The sequence below is a fragment of the Camelus ferus genome, chromosome 9, assembly GCF_009834535.1.
Source record: "Camelus ferus isolate YT-003-E chromosome 9, BCGSAC_Cfer_1.0, whole genome shotgun sequence".
NCBI lineage: Eukaryota > Metazoa > Chordata > Mammalia > Artiodactyla > Camelidae > Camelus > Camelus ferus.
Genome location: NC_045704.1, coordinates 66,799,894 through 66,822,009, shown reverse-complemented (window position 1 = coordinate 66,822,009; position 22,116 = coordinate 66,799,894). Strand labels below are relative to the sequence as shown.

General features: G+C 49.0%; 1 protein-coding gene across 1 annotated transcript in view; it reads left to right on the top strand.

Annotated features, from left to right (window-relative positions):
• The window catches only part of ABCA4 (ATP binding cassette subfamily A member 4), a 111,820-nt gene that overhangs the window by 12,222 nt on the left and 77,482 nt on the right, over positions 1-22,116 (top strand). Inside the window, 6 exon segments of the mRNA XM_032488205.1 lie at positions 3,533-3,730; positions 16,476-16,565; positions 18,904-19,144; positions 20,143-20,282; positions 20,909-21,025; positions 21,879-22,076. Coding sequence (XP_032344096.1) covers positions 3,533-3,730; positions 16,476-16,565; positions 18,904-19,144; positions 20,143-20,282; positions 20,909-21,025; positions 21,879-22,076 — 984 coding nt within the window.

Genomic DNA, 22,116 nt, shown 5'->3' with positions numbered 1-22,116 from the left:
ACCTCTGTTTTCACAAGCCCTCCAGGTGGTTCTGACAGTTCAGGGGTGAGGCCCACTGCTCCTGTCTGGGTCTCACAGGCTCCTGGGCCAGCATGCTGGGGGTGTGGGTTTCTGTGTGGTAAACACAGTGAGAACGAGCAAGAGACGAGGGCTGAAGCACACACACTCCTCTCCCCTCTCCTGGCCGGGCCTGCGCCTTCTCCAGACTCCAGGGGAGAGCCAGGCCTCACAGAGGTTTTCAGGGCCAGTGCAGTCACCACGCAAGGTCTGCACAGGGCGCTGTCTGAGCCCAGAGGAGGGAGAGGACCCGCTTGCCTGGTTAAGGCTGGCTTCATCGAAGGGGATTTTCAAGCTGGCTTCCTGTGCAGCAGTGGGAAAGCACATACCTGCTTTTCTGGCTTCTCAGAACCTGAGGTTTTCACCGAAACTAGTTGATGGGAACTGAGGGTCAGCCCTGAGGCAGTGTGTCAGGACCCCAGTGTCAGCGGTGCCCAGGCTTGGCGGCCACGCACTCCTGGCGAGGCCCTTGGGGTCCGGTCTGGCCTCCTGGCCCCGCCCGGCTTCCCCTCCCTCTCCCCGCCCAGGGGTGGGCAGCATCCTCTGCTCACTCTCCCCTCTGGTTTCTCTTCAGCTCATAAGACTCAAGCCCTGGAAATGCCTGTGATGACTTCCAGGTGGTAATGAAAGGGAGCTGGAGATAAGAGCAGGAATTGAGGGGAAACTTCTCTGCAGCTTCTCGCCTGCGTGGCACTGGGGTCTCCGCTTGCGGTGCTGCTGGCATCTGGGCTGAGGCCCTTCGTGTGAGGAGGTGGGGCCACAGTCATTGGACATGGGGCTTTATTTAGTGTTGTTCGGACTGGCTGAACCTTCCCTGATCAACAGAACCCAGAGCTCAAGAGGGAACAGCTTGCTGAGGCCAGTCTCGTGGACCCAGCCTCCCTTCTGCCTCCATGCCCACCGGCTTCTCAGCCCAGTGGCCTTGTGTGCCTTCCTCCTGACCTCTGTCATGGCCTCTGTCCAGCTCTGTGACTCCCTGACAGCGCTGTCAGCTAGAACTTTCCTCCATGACGGCAGTGTTCCCTCTGTGCTATTTATAGTGGCTGGTGGGCTCTTGAGATGAGGCTAGTACACCTGAGAAACTGAATTTTAAATATTATTTAATTTTAATTACTTTAAATTTAAACAGTCACATGTGGCTTGCAGCTCTCTGATTGATTACCCTCCTTAAACATGGAATTTTGTTCTTTACCAGGAGGACTGGATATTCCGCCTTTCTGCCTGCTGTCTGAGCACAGTTCCGAAGGGAACAGCAGCACCCCCCTCTCCCCATCTGGGGCATCACTAGACCGTTACAGTTCTCTGGCTTGTCCCTCACCCCGCCCCGCCCCCAGCCTGGAAACTCCTGGACTTTCCTGCAGGCCCGGCTCCAGCGTTGCCTCCTCAGTGAAATGGTGTGCAAACTCCCTTTTCTTTGTCCTGCCCCCTACCCTCCCCTGCTCAGTAGAAAGCTAATAGGTAATGGTTAAGCACAAGCTCGGCTTCAGAGCTCAGCAAGTTAACGGTGTGCCCTCAGGCAAGTTAATCAACCACTTTGTGCCTCTGTTTCCTCATTTGTAAGATGGAGATAATAAAAGTGCCTACTACATAGGGCGACTGTGGGGGTTAAAAGAATTAATATCCATAAAGCACTTAGAATAGTGCCTGGCACGTAATAAACACTCAGTAAGCACCAGCTATCTTTCACTAGCAGTTCTTAACACTCCCTCTTCTGTGCTCTGGTTTCACTGCATTCAATCTGGGACCTACTGCTTTGAAGTGCCTGCATCTCCAGCTAGCTGGGGAGCTTTTGGAGGGCAGAAAATTCATCTTATTCCCTGTGTATCCCCAGTAACTACCCTACTCCCTGCAGAGCGAGAGCTCAGTGAGCGAGCAGTGAATGGCTGAGTGACACCTTCCTGGTGTCCCAGCTTCCCCCCAGCCTGTTGTGTGGCCTTCCCCAGTCACCGAGCCCCCACTCCGGCACTCCCCTTCTCCGGAATCTTAGAGCCTTGGGCAAAACGAGCTCCTTAATCCCCTGCACCTCAGATGTTCTAGACTCTGGGGTGAGAGCTGGGGTGAGGCTTTGCCCAGAGGTGAGAAGTGAGGTGCGAGCAAAGCAGGAGGGCTCAGTTGGAACAGGCGCCCAGCTGCAGGTCCGTGAGACTGAAGGCGGCCGCACCAGCTCAGCACCAGCTGGGACCTGGACTTCATTCAGGGGCTGGGCTGCCGTGCGGGGCCTGACAGGTTCCAGAAGGAGGGCAGCAGAGGCCGGGCCTGCCCCCTCCCCCTCCCCCCAGAGGGGGCCACGGAGGCCCGCGATGCTCTGGAGCCCATCCTGCTCATGCCACTCAGGGTCTTGTCCACAGACTGGGGGCCAGGAGGCCAGGGGGCCAGGAGGCCAGGAGGCCAGTCGCCGTCGTGGGCGTCGTGCTTCACAGGTCGCTGTCCCCGCGCTCCTTGGCAGCTGTAGTGCGGGCTCTCCCGGGGTCGGCGCCCAGTTAAATCTGAACCTCAGGGAAGCAGCGAGTGCTTTCTCAGCGTATGCGTGTCCCACTTGGGCTCCACTTGGGACATGAATGTACTAAAAGTTGTTCATCGTTTATCTGAAATTCAAATTTACCTGGGCATCCAGTGTTTTTATTTGCTAAATCCAATGAGAAAGGAGGCATGGGGGTGGTCATTTGCCATCATTTCAAATCCATTCTGTCCACCCCCAACCTCCGCTCCAGGGAGGAGGTCCCGGCGGTATCTCGGCATTGTGTGTTAAGAAGGGATGGCTCAAATTGTGAAGTCCCTCTAATGAAATGAGGCTTAGGAGTGCGTCTGCTTTCTATGGCTGCCGTAGCAAATTACCACACACCCAGTGGCTTAAGACAACACAGATTTATTATTTTGTGGTTCTAGAGGTCAGAATCTGAAAGTCAAAGTGCCAGCAGGGCTGTGCTCCTCACTGAGGGGTCAAGAGGAAAATCCATAGTGGTGCCTTTTCTAGCTTCTAGCTGGAGACTGTCTGCATTCCTGGCCGGTGGCCTCCTTTCATCTTCAAGGTCTCCAGTGCCTGTCCAGTCTTCCCCACGTCCGACTACCCTGACATTGTGTCTTCTGCCTCCCTCTTCCACATCGAAAGGACCCTTGTGATTACATTGGGCTCACCTAATTATCCAAAATAATCTCTTTATCTTATTTTATTTTCTTTAATTTTTTTCTTTGCAGGGGGAGGTAATTAGGTTTACTTATTTATTTACTTTCAGAGGCAGTACTGGAACTGAACCCAGGACCTCGTGCATGCTAAGCATGCTCTCTGCCACTTGAACTATGTACCCTCCCCCCCAATACTCTCTTTGTCTTAAAGTCAGCTGACTAGCAATCTTCGTTCCCTCGCCGTGCCGCACAGCGTGTTCACGGGTTCCGTGGGTTAGGACAAGAGCGGCTCTGCAGGGCCGCCGCTCCCTGACCGCGGGCAGGTTTCCAGCGTTGCCTCTCCTCCCTGCAGTTTGCACACGGAGTCCCAGACCTGGTGCTGAAGGACATCGCCTGCAGCGAGGCCCTGCTGGAGCGCTTCCTCATCTTCCCCCAGCGCCGCGGCGGGCAGATGGCGCGTGGCGCCCTGTGCTCCCTCTCCCAGGGTGCCCTGCAGTGGATGGAGGACACACTGTATGCCAACGTGGACTTCTTCAAGCTCTTCCATGTGGTAAGGGAGACACTCGGCTGCTCGCCCCTCAGGAGGTACTTCCTGGCGCAGCGGGGCCTGGCGGACAGGCGTTCGGAGACTCACAAATTGACGGGTGGGGGGCGCATGAGCCTGATGCTCAGGACAATCCTTGTTCAAGACCAGACAGGCCCCAAAGGCCCAAGAATCAGCTGATAGCACTTCTGACTAGCGGCCCCGGCATCCAGGAGTCACCCTTGGGGTCCACACTAGACATGTGCTTGTGGCAGGTCTAGGGCCACCCCAAGTGTGGGCCAAGCCCTCTCCACCACCTCTGGCAGCTTGGAAAGGAAAAGGAGGCCTCGTGTGACCCCTGGTTTGACATCCTAGCTAGGTGATCATAGACAAGATGGTTAACCTTTCCTTGCCCCATCGCTCACCTGTAAAGCAAATACAGTGCTCTATAGAGTGGCAGAAAAGATACATAAAAAATGTATGCAAAGCATTTAATAGATGTCAACGGATGAGAACTTCCTGCTCGCTCCTGTGGGTCTGCTCTTGACCCCAACGCTCGCTGTTTCTGGATAGAAAAAATATAACAGAAAATCTCAGAAAATTTCTAAAAATTTGAAAAGCCTGATCTAGCTCAGTGCTGCGTTCAGAACTGCATCAGACAGGCTTCTTGGGACCCAATCATATCTCCTGTTTTGCTAGAAGGCTAAGCTGAGGGGGAATTATATAAAGGTCGCGTAGAGCAGTGGTTCTCGCACATCAGAGAGCATGAAAACCATGAGGGAGGCTGGTTAAAGAAGCGAGTTCCAAATCCCTGCCCCCAGGGGCTGCGCCAGGATCTGCCCTGATACCTTAGGTGAATGTGATGGAGGTCGTTGCAGGCCATGCTTTAAGAAAAACTCAAAATTAGAATCCTTCAGAGAAGTGACATATATGAATTGTGTTTTCTCTTTTGCCTACATTTTAATTTCTGGAACTGTGTTGCAGGGAGTGTCACTCACTGAGAACTTGGTTGAGGAATTTGTGTTTTGCCTTTTTTACGTTTGCTTTCTGAAATCCCAGAAAACCCACTCTCAGCTTGTCTTAAAAAGCAAGCTGAAGGCTTTTAAAAACAAAATAAAACAAGACCCTATAGTTTCTGGCAGAGTTCACACTTCATCCATTTCAACGAGTGACTTTTCCTTGGAATGTTACTCCATGATTTTTCCAGCTTTTTTGGTGGGGGGTGCCTCCAGAGTGGGTAGGAGGGGATCAGACCTCTGGACACCACCACCACTGGGAGCCAAAGGCCCCAGAAAAGTTTTCTGCAGGGAAAATAAAAAGCCTTATCATTCAAACGTCTCTGTCCAGAGTTCCAAGGAGGAACTGGATCTTAGATAAACATCTTAGCTTGTTTTCAGAATCAGCCAGGAGGGTGTGTAGGTGATAAGGAGCCTTATTCTGGGCAGCTGGACCCGCCGCACAGCTGGGCGATCGGTACCTTTGTTTGCAGAGTTGCTGGAGGCTCCCTGGGTGCCTGGGATAGCCCTCTGGTCACTAGAAAAGTGGCAGGGTCATACACCTCTTTTTGAAGCACCTTGGCCCCTGGTGCAGTAAATGTGCCTTTGAGGTTCGACCAGCAATTCTGGGAGGATGGCTTGGATGTAGCAGGAGAAAGGGGGTTCTGGGCAACCCTTTTTGTCAGGGACTGGACCCAAAACTCAGGACACTGGCTTCAGAATGTTTACTTATCAGACAAGAAAGACCAGAATGTCTTTCTTTCTGCCCTTACACGCTGCTCAGGCAAGTGTCAGAGTTCAGAAGCCAGAGGAGAATTTTGGCCAGTCACCCTCACTGACCCGAGATGGGTCCTACACACTTGCTCACCACCCGTGCCCACACGTCCATGCCCTCCAGCCTGCACTGGGCTGGGCACTGTGCTGAGGCCGAGGGTCCAGCAATGGCCTTCCCGCCCTCCCTGAACTCCCAATTACCCCGAGACAAGCAAGCAGGCCATGTCACAGCACTGAGGCTTAGCAATACCAACATCAACAACATTTGGCCCCTGGAGTGGTGGTTCCCAGCCTGGCTGTACACGGAGTCAGCTGGGCAGCCTTTAAAAGCTACAAATACCCTGGCCCCCTAGGCACTCCTCCGCCCCCCAGATTCTGATTTGGATGCCTTTAGCATTTTTAAAGTCTTCCCACATCGTTCTAATGTCCAGCCGGGGAATCACTGACCTACAACATAGGAGTTTTATTTACAGTCTTGATTTCTGTGGACCAAGCACAGTAATAATGGTGCCCAAATGCCCCAAGGCTTCAAAGCACTTCCATGCGATCACCCCTACGGCCAGATGCTTCCTGCTTGCTGTCCCCATCACAAAGCTGGGGAGTGACCCCAGAGGCTGCCCAGAGTGTAGAGGACAAAGCCCTGGCAGGAGGCAGGCTCACCCGGGAGATGTGTGGCCCGGCCTGCCCACCTTCTTGCTTGTCTCTGTGGGGAAGGACCTGACAAAGACAGGACACATGGGCCCCAAGCAAGGGGACAAACACCCTGTCTGATGCCCTTGAGATGTGCTTTTCCATATGACAGATGGACCGAGTGGCTAAACATTAAAAAAAAAAAAAGTTCCTAAGAAGGAAACCTAAAAGGAATTGCAGACAGTAAGATGGGACTCCTGCGTTTATTACTCCTGTACCCATCCTGTCAGTGCTTTTAGAAAAGCAACCCTGAGGCAGGCACAGAAAAGCCCAAGGCAGAGCCTCCAACCTTGTCCGAGGGTCACAGGCCGGGCAGGGGCCGCTCCGGGCCGAGGTGGCTGTTGCAGCTGGCTGGCGGGCAGCCATGCTTAGGTCCTGTGCAGGGAAGGCTGCGCCTTCTGTTTTCCTGGGCTGTTTCTCGTGTGCACATACACTGGTGTGTAAATAAGGCTTTAGTAAATATCAAGTTGGTGCTCATTAACAAAGACAGAAGGGCCATGTCCGTAAACCACTGTGACAGCACCTGCCCTGTTGTGTCAGGGCGTGCTGGGTAGAAGTGTAACCTCCAGACCAGGACCGGGAGCCAAGGGACGTGGGGAGGGGGATTGGAGACAGCGCCAGCTGGGGCCAGCTGTGTTTTCCCTCGGCCCCTTGGAGATCCAAAATGAGTGTTGTCATGCTCAAATAATCCAAATGCAGTGCCCACGCCTTACTCCACCCACCCACCCCCATATGTACGTTCTTGCCTGCACAGCGCACACACACACACTCACACTCACACACACACACTGGGTGCCCAGTGACCTAGGTGGTCTGGGAACAAAACAAGCAGCCAGTTGGCTGGATTTTCTCCAAGGACTTTCAGCCCTTCTCGGTTTCACCTGGGTTGAGACAGTTTGAAAGAGCTTGTCTTCACCTGTGGCCTTTTCGGGCTTAACGCCCCCAACTTGAAACCCAGCTGCTCAGACCTGGGCTCAGGGTACCGTGATTGCCAACACTACCTGAAACGTTTCACACCTCATAAAAAATGGTGTGTCGGTTTCGGGTGAGAGGTTGGGCTGTTTCCCATCTGATTTGGCCCAAGGCATGTGTCCCTCCCCCTCCTCCTCCTCCCTCTGTGATCCTTCCTGTTTTCCCTCGACCCTGGAGCACAGCTTTGAAATCTTGCTGAGAAGCAAATCTGTCCCTCCAGCTCTGCGTGTTTATTTGTGGAGTTTCAGCAGGGGAACCGAGGCGGGTGCCAAGACCTGCCACACTGCTGGGAAATCTGCGTTTCCCTCCCCGCCCCCTTCCCAATGGCTGCTGATAGAGGAATTTGGCCTCCCCGGCACTTTGGCCCACGGTTCTCCCCTTTGCAGTCGCTTCCAGTGTGACTTGCGTGATTCAGCTCTCCTTCCTTTTCCTCATCTAGTATTCTGTCACGGTTTTTACTTTTCTGACTTCGTTTTGCCCTTGTCTTTGTGACGATGGGGTGGCTGAGCACTGAGTTCCGCAGAAGAAAGGCCGGTCCCGGAGGTGCTAACTGCATGCTCTTTTCAATGTCCTGCTTTGTTCTTGGCTCTGCTCCCTGAATTCCTGAATCATTGGGAATAAATGTGGGTGGACTGCCCCTGCCCAGTGCGAGCTGGCCATGGTTTCTGCTCTCTGGGATCATTCGCTGCAGTTTGTTTAATTTCAACTATGCATTTCAGTTTTCAGGTGACACTGCTGTGTCAAAATTCTCTGGAAAAGCCCCCTGTCCCCAGGGTTTTACAACAAGGTCCCATTAGTGACCCAATGTCATGATTTCCTCTCCCCTCTGATTTCCGAATCTTTGGGCTGTCAACTTCCTCCCATTCTGGGGAGCGAAGAAGCGAAAAAAGTGGTGCCCAGTGCCAGCAGCATGGAGGGAGGCGCAGAGCGGCCATTGAGCAAAAACAAAACCAAACCAGAAGATAGGTTTTTTTTGGTTTTTTGAAAGTTATTAAGCCACAACAAGAATTGTTGATTTACAGCGTTAGTTTTATTCTTCCTAATTCTACACAACTGTGTGTCTATTACAATTCACAATTTTGGTGAACTGATTTTGAAAAAGAAGAAACAAAAGGAAATAGAAGAGAGAACATTAATGTGCACTAAACGTACTCTAGGCCTGTGGACGTGACTGCCGCTGGCCTGCCTTCTTTTCCTTTAGTCTCCAGGCATGAGGAGCCCAGGGCTTATTTTCATGACCAATCAGATGGTTTTTTATGAATTTAAAAGGAACAGAGACTGAAAGGTCAAAACCAAAGTTGCTTAGGACACAAACAAGCTGCTACGAAGGCCGCTCTGAGGATGACGGGTCCCAGGTCTGGTCTCTGTTCAGCAGAAGCAGACCGAGTGCCAGTGTGCTGGCATCAGGCTTTCTCTAAGGAAAACTGGTTTAAAGAAGGATTTTGGCCTCCGACACTTCTTATCTCTACAGAACAGTAGTTCTTAATCTTTGCATGGGTTAGGACTGCCTTTGAGAATCTGACAACAGCTCTAAACCTTTTCCCCAGAGAAATGTAAGTTCACACAGACACATGGGTGGGGCAGTGGGGAAGTTTAAGGAGCCTTTGAAGTCAGATCCCAGGCTAAGAGAGTTTGCCTTAAAATTTCTTCCCTACCGACCATTCATATATGTCCATTCCTAAAGAGTCTCAATATAGCCATGGATTCTTCCTTAACTCTCCTTATAATCAGCTTATCCCCTGAGCACAGGACCCAACAGTGAGGGGACCAGAGGGTGGACAGCCCGCCGGGGCCCACAAAGATCTCCTGGTGGCCAGGGACTGGGGCCTAGCTCTGCATTTACCCCTTTCTTGCTGTCATTTAAAAGGATCTCAGCCTTCCCATCTGTGAAGTTGGGACAGCAAGACCTTTTCTATGTATCTCATGGGCTCCAGTGGTGAAATTCACCTTAGAGAAGAGATGAAAAAGCACTTTGAAACAAACAGCATTTTTGCTCTTACAAAAGCAAGGATGCAGCTGCTTTGTGGAGGGCCCCCACCAGTGCCTCCATCATTGCCCCTCCCAGAAACGCCCACCTCAGACACTTAGGGGGGACATTCTCCTCCCTCAGACCCTCAGACCAGGAAGAGGTCTGTCTCATGGACTGATCTTTTGACTGCTCCTAGATGCCAAACTCAGTTTTGCTTTCATCAACCACAAACACCGGGACTGGAGTCACTGCGGAGAGAAAAAGGCCCAGCTTCTGTTGAGCCAGAGAGTCCCATAACTTGTCTGTTCACATACCCCAGAACCACCCTCCCCTTCAGACACTCAGCCCCCTCCAGTCCTGGCAGGCAGCATGTGTCTGTGACCTCTGCCGGTAGAGGCAGTTTGGCATTTCCCCCTGCTCTGAGTGATTTAGTCTGAGTTCTCCACTCATGACGCATTTCCTATTACTCAGGGTGTCCCCTCCTGGTTGCCCCTCACTGCTGAAGCTGGCTTCCTCTCTTTTCATCTGATGCTTCACAACTGTCAGGTTGCAACAAACATGCTTCAAATCTACAGTCCCCCAGTTGCCTAGCAACAACTTCCCTCCTGGATAAATCTGGATTTCCTGTAGCAGCCCACAGTTAAACACAGTGGGCCCCTCACTGTCTGTCCACTGCTTCATCTGCTTTTCACCTCTGTCTGGATGCTTTCAAGACAGCAGCTCATCCCTCACTCACTCTAGAACCTCCCGCGGCTCCAAGAGGCCACATCACCCCTGTAAAGACACTTTTAACCTAAGACTATCTATTTACCCATGTTAGGTAGATTCTCAGCTTATAAGTCAATACTGCTCTCTAGATAGTCTTCTTTGGTTTTTGTTCTTTTTTTTTTAATTGAAGTACAGTCAGTTACAACGTGTCAATTTCTGGTGTACAGCACAATGTCCCGGTCATGCATATACGTACATATATTCGTTTTCGTATTCTTTTTCATTAAAGTTTATTACAAGATATTAAGTATAGTTCCCTGTGCTATACAGAAGAGATTTTGTTTTGTTTTTGTTTTTATCTATTTTTACATATAGTGGCTAACATTTGCAAATCTCAAACTCCCAAATTTATCCCTTCCCACCCCTTTCCCCCGGCAACCATAAGATTGTTTCCTGCGTCTGCGAGTCTGTTTCAGATGGTCTTCTTTGAATCAGAGAAAGTAAAACAAACGAAAGTTTCAGCTCATAAAACGTTCCTTTTGTGTGCTGGCAGAGGCATCTGTTTGATTAACCCACTGGATCCAAAGCAGCAGCAAATACTGCTCAAACAAGACTTTTTTAGTAGCTAAAAGGCTTTACTTTGTCTTAAGAAAAAATAACGCACAGTCCTACAGGACAGACATATATCTTGTCCCTTGAGAATCCAAACAAAGACCTCATGTATCTGGAATCTTCTTGGCTGCTGGCTAAGACCTTGATTCCATATCTTAAGCACCAGATCAAGGGCCAGGGACTCCCAGACCAACCACAGCTGGTGGGAGATGTTGGAGGCATACCTTCTGCAGCCCTGCTTGTGCGTCCAGTCTCCCCTGTGAAGTCTCTTCAGACCTGAACTTGGGTTGGCAGGGCCGAGGCCAGTCGTGAAGTGGAAGGGTTACTTGTTGTTTGAGAAATTAGGAGAACTTGCTTGGCATAGGAAGCAGTGGGGTGTGTGTGTGTGTGTGTGTGTGTGTGTGTGTGTGTGAGATGATACTTGCCATTTTGGTCTGTGACCTTTTTCTCCAGAAATGTTTTCACATTTCCATTCAGATAAATTTACTGTCTCTTCTGGTTCTTTTGGCAGGAACAGTCCATGTGAATTTGAATAAATAATGGGGGAGGGAGCCCTGGGAAAGTTATTTTATAGTTTGTGGCAACATCAGTCAGACAGTTGGTGGCCAGATACACGTGGAGGGTTCCTGCAGGGGCAGGCACTGTTGAGAGGTGCAGGTGGCATCTAAAATGAGGGTGGGAGTACAAGACCCTCATTATTTACCACCTCCACCGGAGAGAGCTAGAAGAGGCTTTGCAGCTATGGTACCAAGCACAGAGCTGGAACTCAGTAAATATTTGAATAATGACTATTATTAAATTATTAACAAGATCGAACAAGAAGGTGTTCACTTGACACAAAACTGCCTCTCCACCAGCTGTTCCTCCCGTTCCCTCTCCCCCAGATCCCTGGGCTTGTTCTTGCCCGGCTGTCTCTCCAGTCTCTCTTGCCATCTCTCCTTACATCCCTCCCCCCACCTGGAGTTTCTGGCTCTCCCCTCCCATCCGCAAACACTGCTCTCAGCCTCATGATCATAGGCTTGTCTTCTTTCAAACATTAGCTTCAGCGTCACCATCGCCGTCCCCAGGTGGAACTGACTGGTCCCTTCCTGTAAGTCACTGTGTAAACACATCTCTCGTGGAACCTAAAACCTCAGGTCGACTCTGTCTCTTTTCTTCTAGATTATATTTATTTTTGTATTAATTAGTACAACACATGTTTCTTGAGCATCTGTTGTGTACCATACCCTGAAGATATAAAAACAAAATAAAGCCTATTCCTGTGCTTAATGAGTTTACAGTGTAGTAGAAAGACACACGTCTTAAAAAATAATAGCAAACCAATATGAAAGTGACAGATAAATGCACTGAGAGTGATAAGAGGAGCTTTGAGGGGCACCTGTCCACGGGGCAAGAGCACGGGAGGAGCGGGGGGTGGGGGCAGAAGGCTTTCTGGACAAGGTGAGATGATTTCGGGTGAGTGGACTCTGGCCAGGCGAGTAGGGTAGGGACGAGGTGGGATGGGTGGGCTGGCTGTTTCATCTATTAGGCCCTAAAGCGATAGGCATAGTATCTAAGAGCAGCAGGGTTTGCAGAAGCCTACAAAAATGTTTGAGAATTGAAAATACAAGGTGATGGTTCTGAAATACAAAGAAAAACTTTAGAATTGAAATTAATAAACATTACATTGAATGTTTAAGAAAGGTCATATTATTCTTTATGTTTAAACTTAATATTCATGATATTTTAAATTTGAAAACTGGTTTAGAGTTCAGGTTTTCCCCCTTTACAAACATTCCTAAGTATTTGCAATGATTGGTGAGATATCGTACAAAATCATTCATTAAATGAGTTAGTCCAGGTCAGACAATTTCAAAAGCAAAATTAAGAGCCTTAAAAATGCATGTACAGGTGCCTGTCTATGTCAGCGTGTAGACAGGTGCATAGAGATACAGACAAAAGCATGAATGCCTTTAACGTGTTGGAGTTGAGGTGGGATGGAGTTCTAAGACAGCGTGTGCACAGAGCCTATGGAGACAAAAGTCAGGGGGCGGAAAGAAGATGCCCACTGGGGCAGAACACAGCCGCAGACAATCTCCAGTGCACGGTCAGGCGAGGACAACAGACCACGGACTCAGCAAGGAGAGAGAGCAGTTACACGCACTGGGAGCTGGTGCCCGACTGACTGCTGATGCCTGAGGGTGACAGCTGCCCATTTCCGGTGTCTCTGGGCTCCTAGTCCCTCCTAGGTGCCCCCATCATCTAGGACCCTGGTTATTTCCTCTGCACAGCTTCTTTAGGCTCCATTCCCTAATTCCAGCTTCCTCCTAAGGTGGTCCTTCAGATGTCTCTCGGCTCTGCTCTCTGCAGTCTGAGGGCTCACCCTACCTCACACTCAGGCCCAGCACCAGTCCCTGCATCTCCAGTCTGGGGATTCTGATGATGGGACGGGAATGGGGCAGAATCACGGATGACTCCCAGGCTCCCAGCTCTGGTGAGTGGGCAGGAGGCAGTGCCACCAACTGAGGAAGGACATCCAGGAATGGAAGCTGGTTTGCGGGAAGATGATGTGATCAGTTTAGGACAAGCTGGATTTGGGAAAATGTCCAACAGACAGTTGAGGGTTGGAGATGCAGATTTAAAAGTCGTCAACAAAAAGGTAGCAGATCAAATGACAGAGGGGATGAGAAAACCCAGGGAGAGTGTACAGGGTGAGGGCAGCAGGATGCGGAGGTCCTCACGGACCTCAGCACGAAAGGGGAAGGTGGAGGCAGAACTGGTGGGACAGGCAGCAAGGGGACAGCCAGCCAGGCAAGATGAGTGTCATGGAGGAGAAGAACGTGACCAAAAGTGTCAAGAAAAGCAGAGAGGTCTGAAAAGATAAGAGCCGAAAGCATCCATGAGGCCTGAAAACCAGGGATTCCAGTGAAAGCATCTGAGTAGGATGCTGAGGGTGGGAAGAGGGAAGTGTCGGTGAAGACATGGAACACCAAATGTGAACAGTTCTTCCAAGAAGTGCAGGAATAAAGGATGGAGGCGGGAAGACCCCCCTCCCAAGCAAGAGAGAATTCTTCCTGCCTGACTGGCTTTGAAGTGGGACGTTGGCTTTTTCCCTGCCCACCAGCTCTTTGTGGGTCTCCAGGCTGCTGACTCTCCCTGTGGGTCTTGGGGTTTGCCAGCCTCCCTAACTGTGCGAGACAATTCCTTATAATACTCTCTTCCTGTGTCTATGCATCCTATTGGGTCTGTTTCTCTGGGGAACCCCTATTAACACCCTTAGTGAGTATATATTTCAGAGTATCAGGCATAGAAACACTTACAGTCCAGTCTGCTCGCTGCTATAATATGAGTATTCATTCATTTATGTTTGATGCGTGAGTGGGTGTCTACTGTGTGCCCAGCACACAGACAAGGTCCCTGTCTATGTGGAGCTTAGAGTCTAATAAGAGAGACAGATGACAAGTAATCAGCAGAACAATTGCCAGGGGTGAAGAGTACAAAGAAGGAAATAAACAAGGCACCTTAAAATCATATAACGGGGCAAGGGCAAGGAAAGAAACACAGAAAAAGGAGTGTCACCTAAGTATACCGTGGGGACGCTGTCTCCTTTCACGGTGGTGACGGTGTTAGGAATGAGACTTAGGGGTGAGGAGAACTTTCTGGGCAGAGAAGGGCGGGAACAATGGGCAGAGCCAGGAGGCATGAGAAAGGGACCAGCACAGGAGGAGATGTAGAAAGAAGTCTAGATGATGGAGATGCAAGAGAGAAGGGAGCCACGCACCAGCTCACGAGAGGCCATGTGTGCCCAGCACGGGTACTGACCTCTCCTGGAGGCAGTAGGGAGCCATGGAGGATCTTTGAGCAGGAGAAGTGACACGATTGGATTGGCCTGTTAGGTAACTCAGGCTGTAGCGGGGGGGGGGGGGGGAGGTGCATTGGAAGAAAGGAGACAAGGCACAGGGGCCGGCAAGAAGGCTGTTCCAATAAAACATTCTGAGAGAGGAGCCATTAAAGCCTTAGCAAAGGCAATCTAGTGAGGAGGAAGGAAAAATGAGAGGATTGACTTAGTATTCATTCATTCATTCATCATTCATTCATTTAGCAATTCATTTATTTTTGCATGCAAAAATCTTTTTATTTTTAAATTTTTTTATTAAAGAAACAAACATAAAAGTAGAAAGAAGAATATAATGAACCTCCATGTACCCATCACCCAGCTTCAACCATTATCAACATTTGGCTGTTTCTGTCTTATCTGTTTCTTTTTTTCCTGAATTTTTTTTTAAAGCAAACCACAGACAACATTTCACCCTTACACACTTCCCTATGTATCTCTAGCAGATAAAAACTTACTTATTTTAACAAAACCACAATGCTATGATGGCACACAACAAAATTAACAATTTAACTCCTTAATATTACCTAATACTCAGTCACGTTCACTCTTCCTCTGATTGTTAGAGCTGGTTTGTTTAGATCAAAATCAAAATAAGGTCCACAATGGCATTTAACTGAGGTACCTCTTGGATCCCTTTTATCTGTAATACATCTTACTGGAGGGAGTCAGGAGGGAGAATAGGGCAGGGTGACAGCTTGCCATTGGCGCACATTTTCACCTGCGGCTTCCTCCCTTCCCTTCCTACCTACTCTTTTCAGCCCCACCCTCCCTGCTATGGAAAAACAGAAATTAAAGTCCTTTGCCCAGCATACACTGAAGCTATTTTCAAGTAGTTTGAAAGGAAGTCATGGCAAAACCAAAGCGTAGGTGCAGGGACAAGGCTAAGGAGAGAAGACACTTCTCAGGAATATAGTTTCAATGGTGGCTTTGGGGCTCCTTCCTCTGGAAAATCCGCCTCCTGCTTGCTTTGCAGGTCTCATGCACAACAAAGCCTTTCATTTTACAGTTAGAAAGTAAGGCTGAAATGCTAACGCCCCAGGAGTGTACATGCGTCTGTCCTTCAGTTCAGGGTCAGAGGAAATATGAGGGCCCCTGCACTTATAGCCAGGAGAGAGGGGAGCCGGACCACAGCTGGAAATAGGAGGCTGGGCTGCTCAAAGCCTAACTCCACCTGCTTCTCTGCACTGCTACAGCCAGATCGGTCCACCCATCATTCAGGAGAGCCGCACTGGCAAATAAGAAGGCAAGGCTTGTGGCTTGTGGTCCACAAATACAAGAATCAGAATTATGCACGGAGCTTGTTGAAGTGCAGAGCCCCTGAAGGCTACTCGAGATGCAAACTTGAGTTTAAAAATCACCATCTTAAAAGTTAGAATTCAGTCCTAAAAATCAGAGAATCAGAGATTCGATCACTTTTGAGACTATGCAGAAATGAAGTCATTCTTTCAGGACTTGAACTTGATTTCCGGAAAACAAGGTGTTGACCTTAGACTCTGGAACTTGGAGCCAGCAGACTTGTGAACTTTGACATTCCCCGCCCTGGTTGAAAACACATGAACAGCCCTGTGCTGCCGCGTGTGCCCGGGGCCACCAGAACACTGGCGTCAGCTAGAGAACCTGCAAGGGAACTTCTCTCCCTTTAAGGCTGCCAGCAACAGCTTTAAAAGGAAAGGTGCTGGGGTTGGCTGGCTCTTCCATGAGAGGGTAGTGCTGCACAGAGGAAGGGACACAGCCTGCCTGGAAAGGACATAGAGGGACAACAGGGACGAGGAAGCCTGAGAGTGCCCACAAAGCCCGAGGTGAACAGATGGACGCCCTCCGCACGGGTCTTCCTTTACACCCCGGGGGCTGTGCTCTGCTTTCCTTCCTCCAGGAGTCTTGTGTGGCGTCACTAAACCAGCAGTCAGAATCACCTCGGCGTATTTAATGTCACCATGGAACTGTTTGTGATGGACTATCTCAGCAGGGTGACTTGAAATAAGAACTTTGATTTTCTCAAGTAGACAGAAAAAGGTTGCTTCTGGAAGCAATCTTGCAGAAGAGGTCCTGTGGTCAGAAAGAGGGGAGGAAATGTTGTTCAAGCATACAGGAGTTCAGACAGCATCTGTGTGTGTATGTAGGACTACATATATGTGCCATATTATTTTTAAAAAGTTTTTTTGCTATCAATTACAGCTTCCCAAACTCGTGGACAGCGGTTCTCAAGGTATCAATCTGAGATCCTGGGGGAAAATATTTTCTGATATGTCACCAAGAATTCAAGAAGTAAGTGGGTTGTTGACAGTAATATAATTTCACTGTATCTTTCTACCATTTTATCACACTGGTTATGTCAAATAATTTAATTGTACCTCAAACCTGTTCAAGGAGAAATACACTTGATCTTTCCATCTAGCAACTTCAAAGCACCTCTTCATAACCTTAATTATCTGGGCTCCTGGGTCAGAGGCAGAAAGAAAGGGACCATTTGTCTAATTTCACACCTAGAAAGAAATGCCACTTTGGTGGAGCAGGTTATCAGTGGACTGACAATGGAATCTAAGGCTTTCCAGTAATGATGTGGTCCAATATTCTACTCTGCTCTTAAAATCCACGTAGATCTATACCACTAGTAGTAATAGCATACACTTACAGAGTGCTTATGGACACTCAGTGTCATTTATACATCAACTCACATTGTCACAAAGAGGCTAATTGACTTTTGTGTGTTGCTTTTTGAAAGATGTGCACCTTACAATCAATGCCCGGTTGCACAAGCCTTTGCGCATATAGAAAATGATTCTCCACTCAGTAGATGAGACATACTGCGGTCATAATGATGAAGAGATAGATATGGTCGCTGCCTTGTGAACATACAGTTCAACAGGGAAGAGAGATGTGAAACAATTACCTTCGAGTGTGATGAATATTATGAAAGAGAGATGAAAGAGGAAGCTTAATTTTCTCAAAACATTCTTCCCCTCCAGTACTTGCAGATGACTTGGGCTTTGCCAGCCTGGAAAATTGCGTGGTTGGAATCTGTCCTCATAAAACTTCGCTCAGCCTGGGCAGAGTGCTGTGCAGGGAAAGTCAGAGAAGGGCCTGTTGTACTGACGGCCACCTGCTGCAGTGGAAGTCTCTGTTTAACATTCTTTTCTTCATAAGCATTAAAAAAAAATTGTATCAGTGTAATAGGATTGAAGTTGATAGAGAATTTTTTTAAAAATCCCCAAAGTATATCAATGCTCTTAATTCCGTGTGGCAGTTCCGGAAGGTTTCTTGCCCGTCTGGATGGCAAGCCTAGCATTTGTGAGCTGGGCTGGAGCAGAGGGCCCAGTTTATACTAACTGACACTAGACCATTTGACCCTGGAACGGCCCCTTTATCTCTGAGCACTTTGATCAAATGAGCAACATAATAATGATAATAACCCCTTACAAAATTGTCATAAGACTTGCTGCTGTTGAAGCAACGAGAGATTCCATCTTTATTACTGAAGCCTAGACTGTGATGACAGGCCCGACTCACCACGTGACTTCTACACGGCGGTCAGCGGTTTCAGAGGGGCAAGTGCTGGCATGTGGACAGAGAGCAGATGACAGGTAAACATCACTCATTGCAGTGGAGGAACTATTTTCAGTCTGACTTGATTGAATCCTCATGGTTTTTTTTAATTCCCAAGTGCCTTGCAAAATAAGTAACCAAATGTGTTTTTGGAAAAAGGCAGCATGGCTTTTATTTTGCATTTTCCTTTAAAGTCAAGTCAAATGGTGTTAGTGGAACTGAGACCCTGGTGACTCTGGCAGCCCTCAGCTGAGCCCTCAGCATTAGAGACCTGCCTTCAGAGGATGAGGCCCGTGAGCGCCACCGGTGCCCAGCAGAGGAAAGACCGCCAGCTTCGTTTTAGTTTGGTGCAGAATTTAAAGAGTTTTTCCAAGAATGGAAACTTCGTCTGTTCTATATTTGCTTGGATCTTAACACAAACACACACACACAACACACACACACACACACAAACACACACACACACAAACATGTGCGCGCACACAGAGAGAGAGAGAGAGAGAGAGAGAGAGAAACCACAAACCACACATTTCAAGGAAATGGAAGAGTTCATGTTTGGTAAAATTAAGCTAATAAAAGATAATCTTCCAAATATAAAAACTAAATTCTAAACTGTTTGGCTGAGGAACTTGCCCTGACTTTGCCTTTCTAGGACAGAGCTACTCCGCCGTTTTATTTCCCGATTTCTTTTCCCAGTGGCCCCATCCTGGTGGGATAACAGATCCTAAGAACCGACTAACAGAGAAATGCTCTCTACTTTTCCCCAAGGATATAGTCCCAAGGAATTAAAATTAAAGGGACTGGTAAAGAGAAGTAATATTGAAATGCTTAGGAGGTTAACTCTTTTATTCTCTTTAAGGCTGTTTTCCTCCCAGGCCCTGAGTGGATGGCAGTAGGTTTCATTTCACAGCTGGATTAAGGATTACTGAGAACATACATGTTTTCTTTTGAATGTGGCAAACACATGCCGAGGTCGCCCCAAACTTTGGAGCTTTGGCTTCACCGTAGATTTGTGACTCCAAGTGCCTTAGAATAACCTGCAGCCTTTGCCTTGCCCTAGTTCGTCCACCGGCGGAGTGTGCAAGACTTGCTGTGGGTGACCAGGCCCCTTGTGCAGCCTGGCGGTCCGGAGACCTTCACACAGCTGGTGGGCACCCTGTCTGACCTCTTGTGTGGCTACCCAGAGGGCGGAGGCTCCCGGGTGCTCTCCTTCAACTGGTACGAGGACAACAACTACAAGGCCTTCCTGGGGGTTGACTCCACAAGGAAAGATCCTGTCTATTCCTATGACAAAACAGCAAGTAAGTTTTCTAAGTCCTGCGTATAAATCGGCTTCTGATGAGCTGATGGGTTAACACTTCCAGGTGAAATCAGTCCTGGGGTGGACTTACCCTTGGTCTTGTCGAGGGGCCTTAGGCAGAGAGGCTTCTCTGTCCAGCAAGTCCATTTCCCGTGTGGGAAGAGGGCAGTGCTCATAAAGAATTCTGGAAGGGAGCCATGGAAAGAACTGAGACCCACTTGGAAAGGGAACAGAGGGGACATTCCCCACTGATCTCATTGAACTAGGGTTAAGTTCTAGAGGAAGAGAAAGATAAATGAGGAGGCAACCCCGAGTTATGAGCCAAGCAGAGGTCGGAGGGCCCTGGCAAGTCAACGTGGCTGTGGGATGTTTTCACCAACACAATGCAGTGAGAGTCTGCGTAGTACGGAATTCCATTCCAAATGGCAGGGCACTGGCAAGCCATCTCTCCCACCTTTCAGTATTTTTTTTGGCTCCTGTGAAGTGAAGGAGGGTGGGGTGTGGACGAAATGCAACTGGGTAACCCTCTAGTTAAAAACTGAAAGGAGGCAAGGCTCACACCAAAAGCAGTTGGGCCCTAAGGTAGCCGCACACAACAAAGAAGTTAAGCAGCTAATTGAGGGGAAATTATTGAGACTAAAGCCGAGATTCCAAGGGGAGGCCTTGTTTGGCCTCTCGGCCCCTTTCATCTGAGAATGGCCTCTGTTTCTTGCAGTAATCACAAGCAGGCTTCTCAGCCTCCTTCTAAAGCAGAAAAACCGCAGGGCAAGCCCCATTCTTTGTTTCTCTGATGAGGCCCTTGTTGAGATGCACTGGGGCACTTTGTTACTTACTAATGATGAGCTTGTTATTGGTGGGGTGCAGCCTATTAATTTAGATTATTTGTCAAATCCTCCAGCATACAGTTGAATGAGACATGTGATTTGAACACACTAATGACTATGTTTAGCTCTGAGCAACGGGGAGTTTCTATAAAATCTGTCCCTTCTCTCCTGACAGCGACCTTTTGTAATGCATTGATCCAGAACCTGGAGTCAGACCCCCTAACCAAAATAGCCTGGAGGGCAGCAAAGCCTTTGCTGATGGGAAAAATCCTCTTTACTCCGGATTCCCCTGCAACACGCAGGATACTAAAGAGCGTAAGTTCCCAGCTGGTCTTGTGCCTTCTGCCTTGGGCTGCCTAGAGAATGAGAATGCGTGTGTGTGCGCGTGCGCGTGTGCTTGTGTGTCTGTATTTTTCACCATGCCCTCCTGGTAGTGAGCCTCGTATTTTTCGCTAAGCAGGCTCTTGGTTCCTCCCCCATCCACAGTCATCACTGGAATGCCATGCGCCAGCGCCCCTGCCTGGGCCCCGCCCTCCCTATGCAGCCTACAGTGAGGTTTTCTTCCCACACCTGAATTATAACCCCAAGGAAGGGGTCACAGGTCTCCAAATCCTGGCTGCCCGCAACAAAGATAGGGAGGAAGGGAGGAAGAGCATCTGCTCACACGGAGTCCAGATCTAGCCCTAAAGAGGCTCGGAGACAATAGCGTCATCAGTATGATGGGTACCTCTGAGATTCTGAGATTCTGCCAGTCTGGGAGGCTGGGAAGCAGCTGACTGTTCTGGGAAATACTGATAGACTAAGAAAATAAAGACACTTCTTGACAAGCCTTTCCTGAACATTGAGGGTTTGTGACAGGAGCAAGAAAGATGCAACTAAAGGCCCACTTTCAGTTTTTTCCCCTCTATTCTTTAGCTGTTTCTATCTCTGTCTGCTTTTAGGCCAACTCGACTTTTGAAGAGCTGGAGCGCCTCAGGAAGTTGGTCAAAGCCTGGGAAGAAGTAGGGCCGGAGATCTGGTACTTCTTTGACAAGAGCACACAGATGACCATGATCAGAGTACGGATGGCGTTAGAGGTTGGGAGGGGGGAGGAGGAGGAGGGGGAGAGGAGGAGGAGCAGGGCCAAGGAAGTTCCCTTTGTCTCCTTTTCCCAGTGAAGGGTTAGTCACTCCTGGGGCTAGGTCAAAATACAACAAGCGTAGGAATATCATTCCATGTTACATATATAAAACATACTACATACATATACACACACACTATACCATATGAGTCCATACTACATATATATATCCATACTACATGTGAATATATATATAAAACACTATACCATATGTGTGTGTGTATATATATTTATATAAATATGTAAATATAAAACAAGCACCAGTTCTGAAGCTGTCACCCAGCAGAGTCACTGACTTTGGGTGGGACATATGTTTCTAGAGCTCTGGGGAAGTATGAAAACTGCCCTAAGACCAGTGACCTCCTGAGGCTTCTTGCTGTTACAGATTCACGTGAGGGCCTCTCCCCAAGGGGCCAGGTCTGTAACTGCAAAGATGGTTGAGTGTGTCTCTCTGGTCTCGTTTTCAGTTTCGCAAAACCAAGAGATAAGAGTCCTACCCAGCAGGGATGATTAAAAAGAATCAAAAAAATTCCTTAAAACAGGAGCCTTCCCATATGCCATTTCCCTGCCTCTCTCTCCCCCACCCCCATACACATCTCCCTGCTATTACAGAGGCCTGTGTATTTGAGGGAAACAGGATATAGATGGATATGACTTACGATGGAAGAAAACCCACCAGGTTTTTAGGGAGCCTCAGAGTCTATCCCTACTCATTAAAAATTGCAAATGGCCTAAGACGGACCAAAGATCGTGGAATTCTAAAGGCCATGACTGTGTTGCTTCTCCCCAAGGACGCCCTGGAGAACCCAACAGCGAAAGCCTTTTTGAACAGACATCTTGGTGAGGACGGTGTCACTGCCGAAGCGGTGCTGAGCTTCCTGCACAAGGGTCCTCGAGAAGGCCGGGCTGACGACTCAGCCCGCTTCGACTGGAGGGATGTATTTAACGTCACTGACCGCACCCTGCGCCTGGCTAATCAATACCTGGAGGTAAGGGCAGCGAGTCACCCGAGGGCTGCACTCGGTCCCT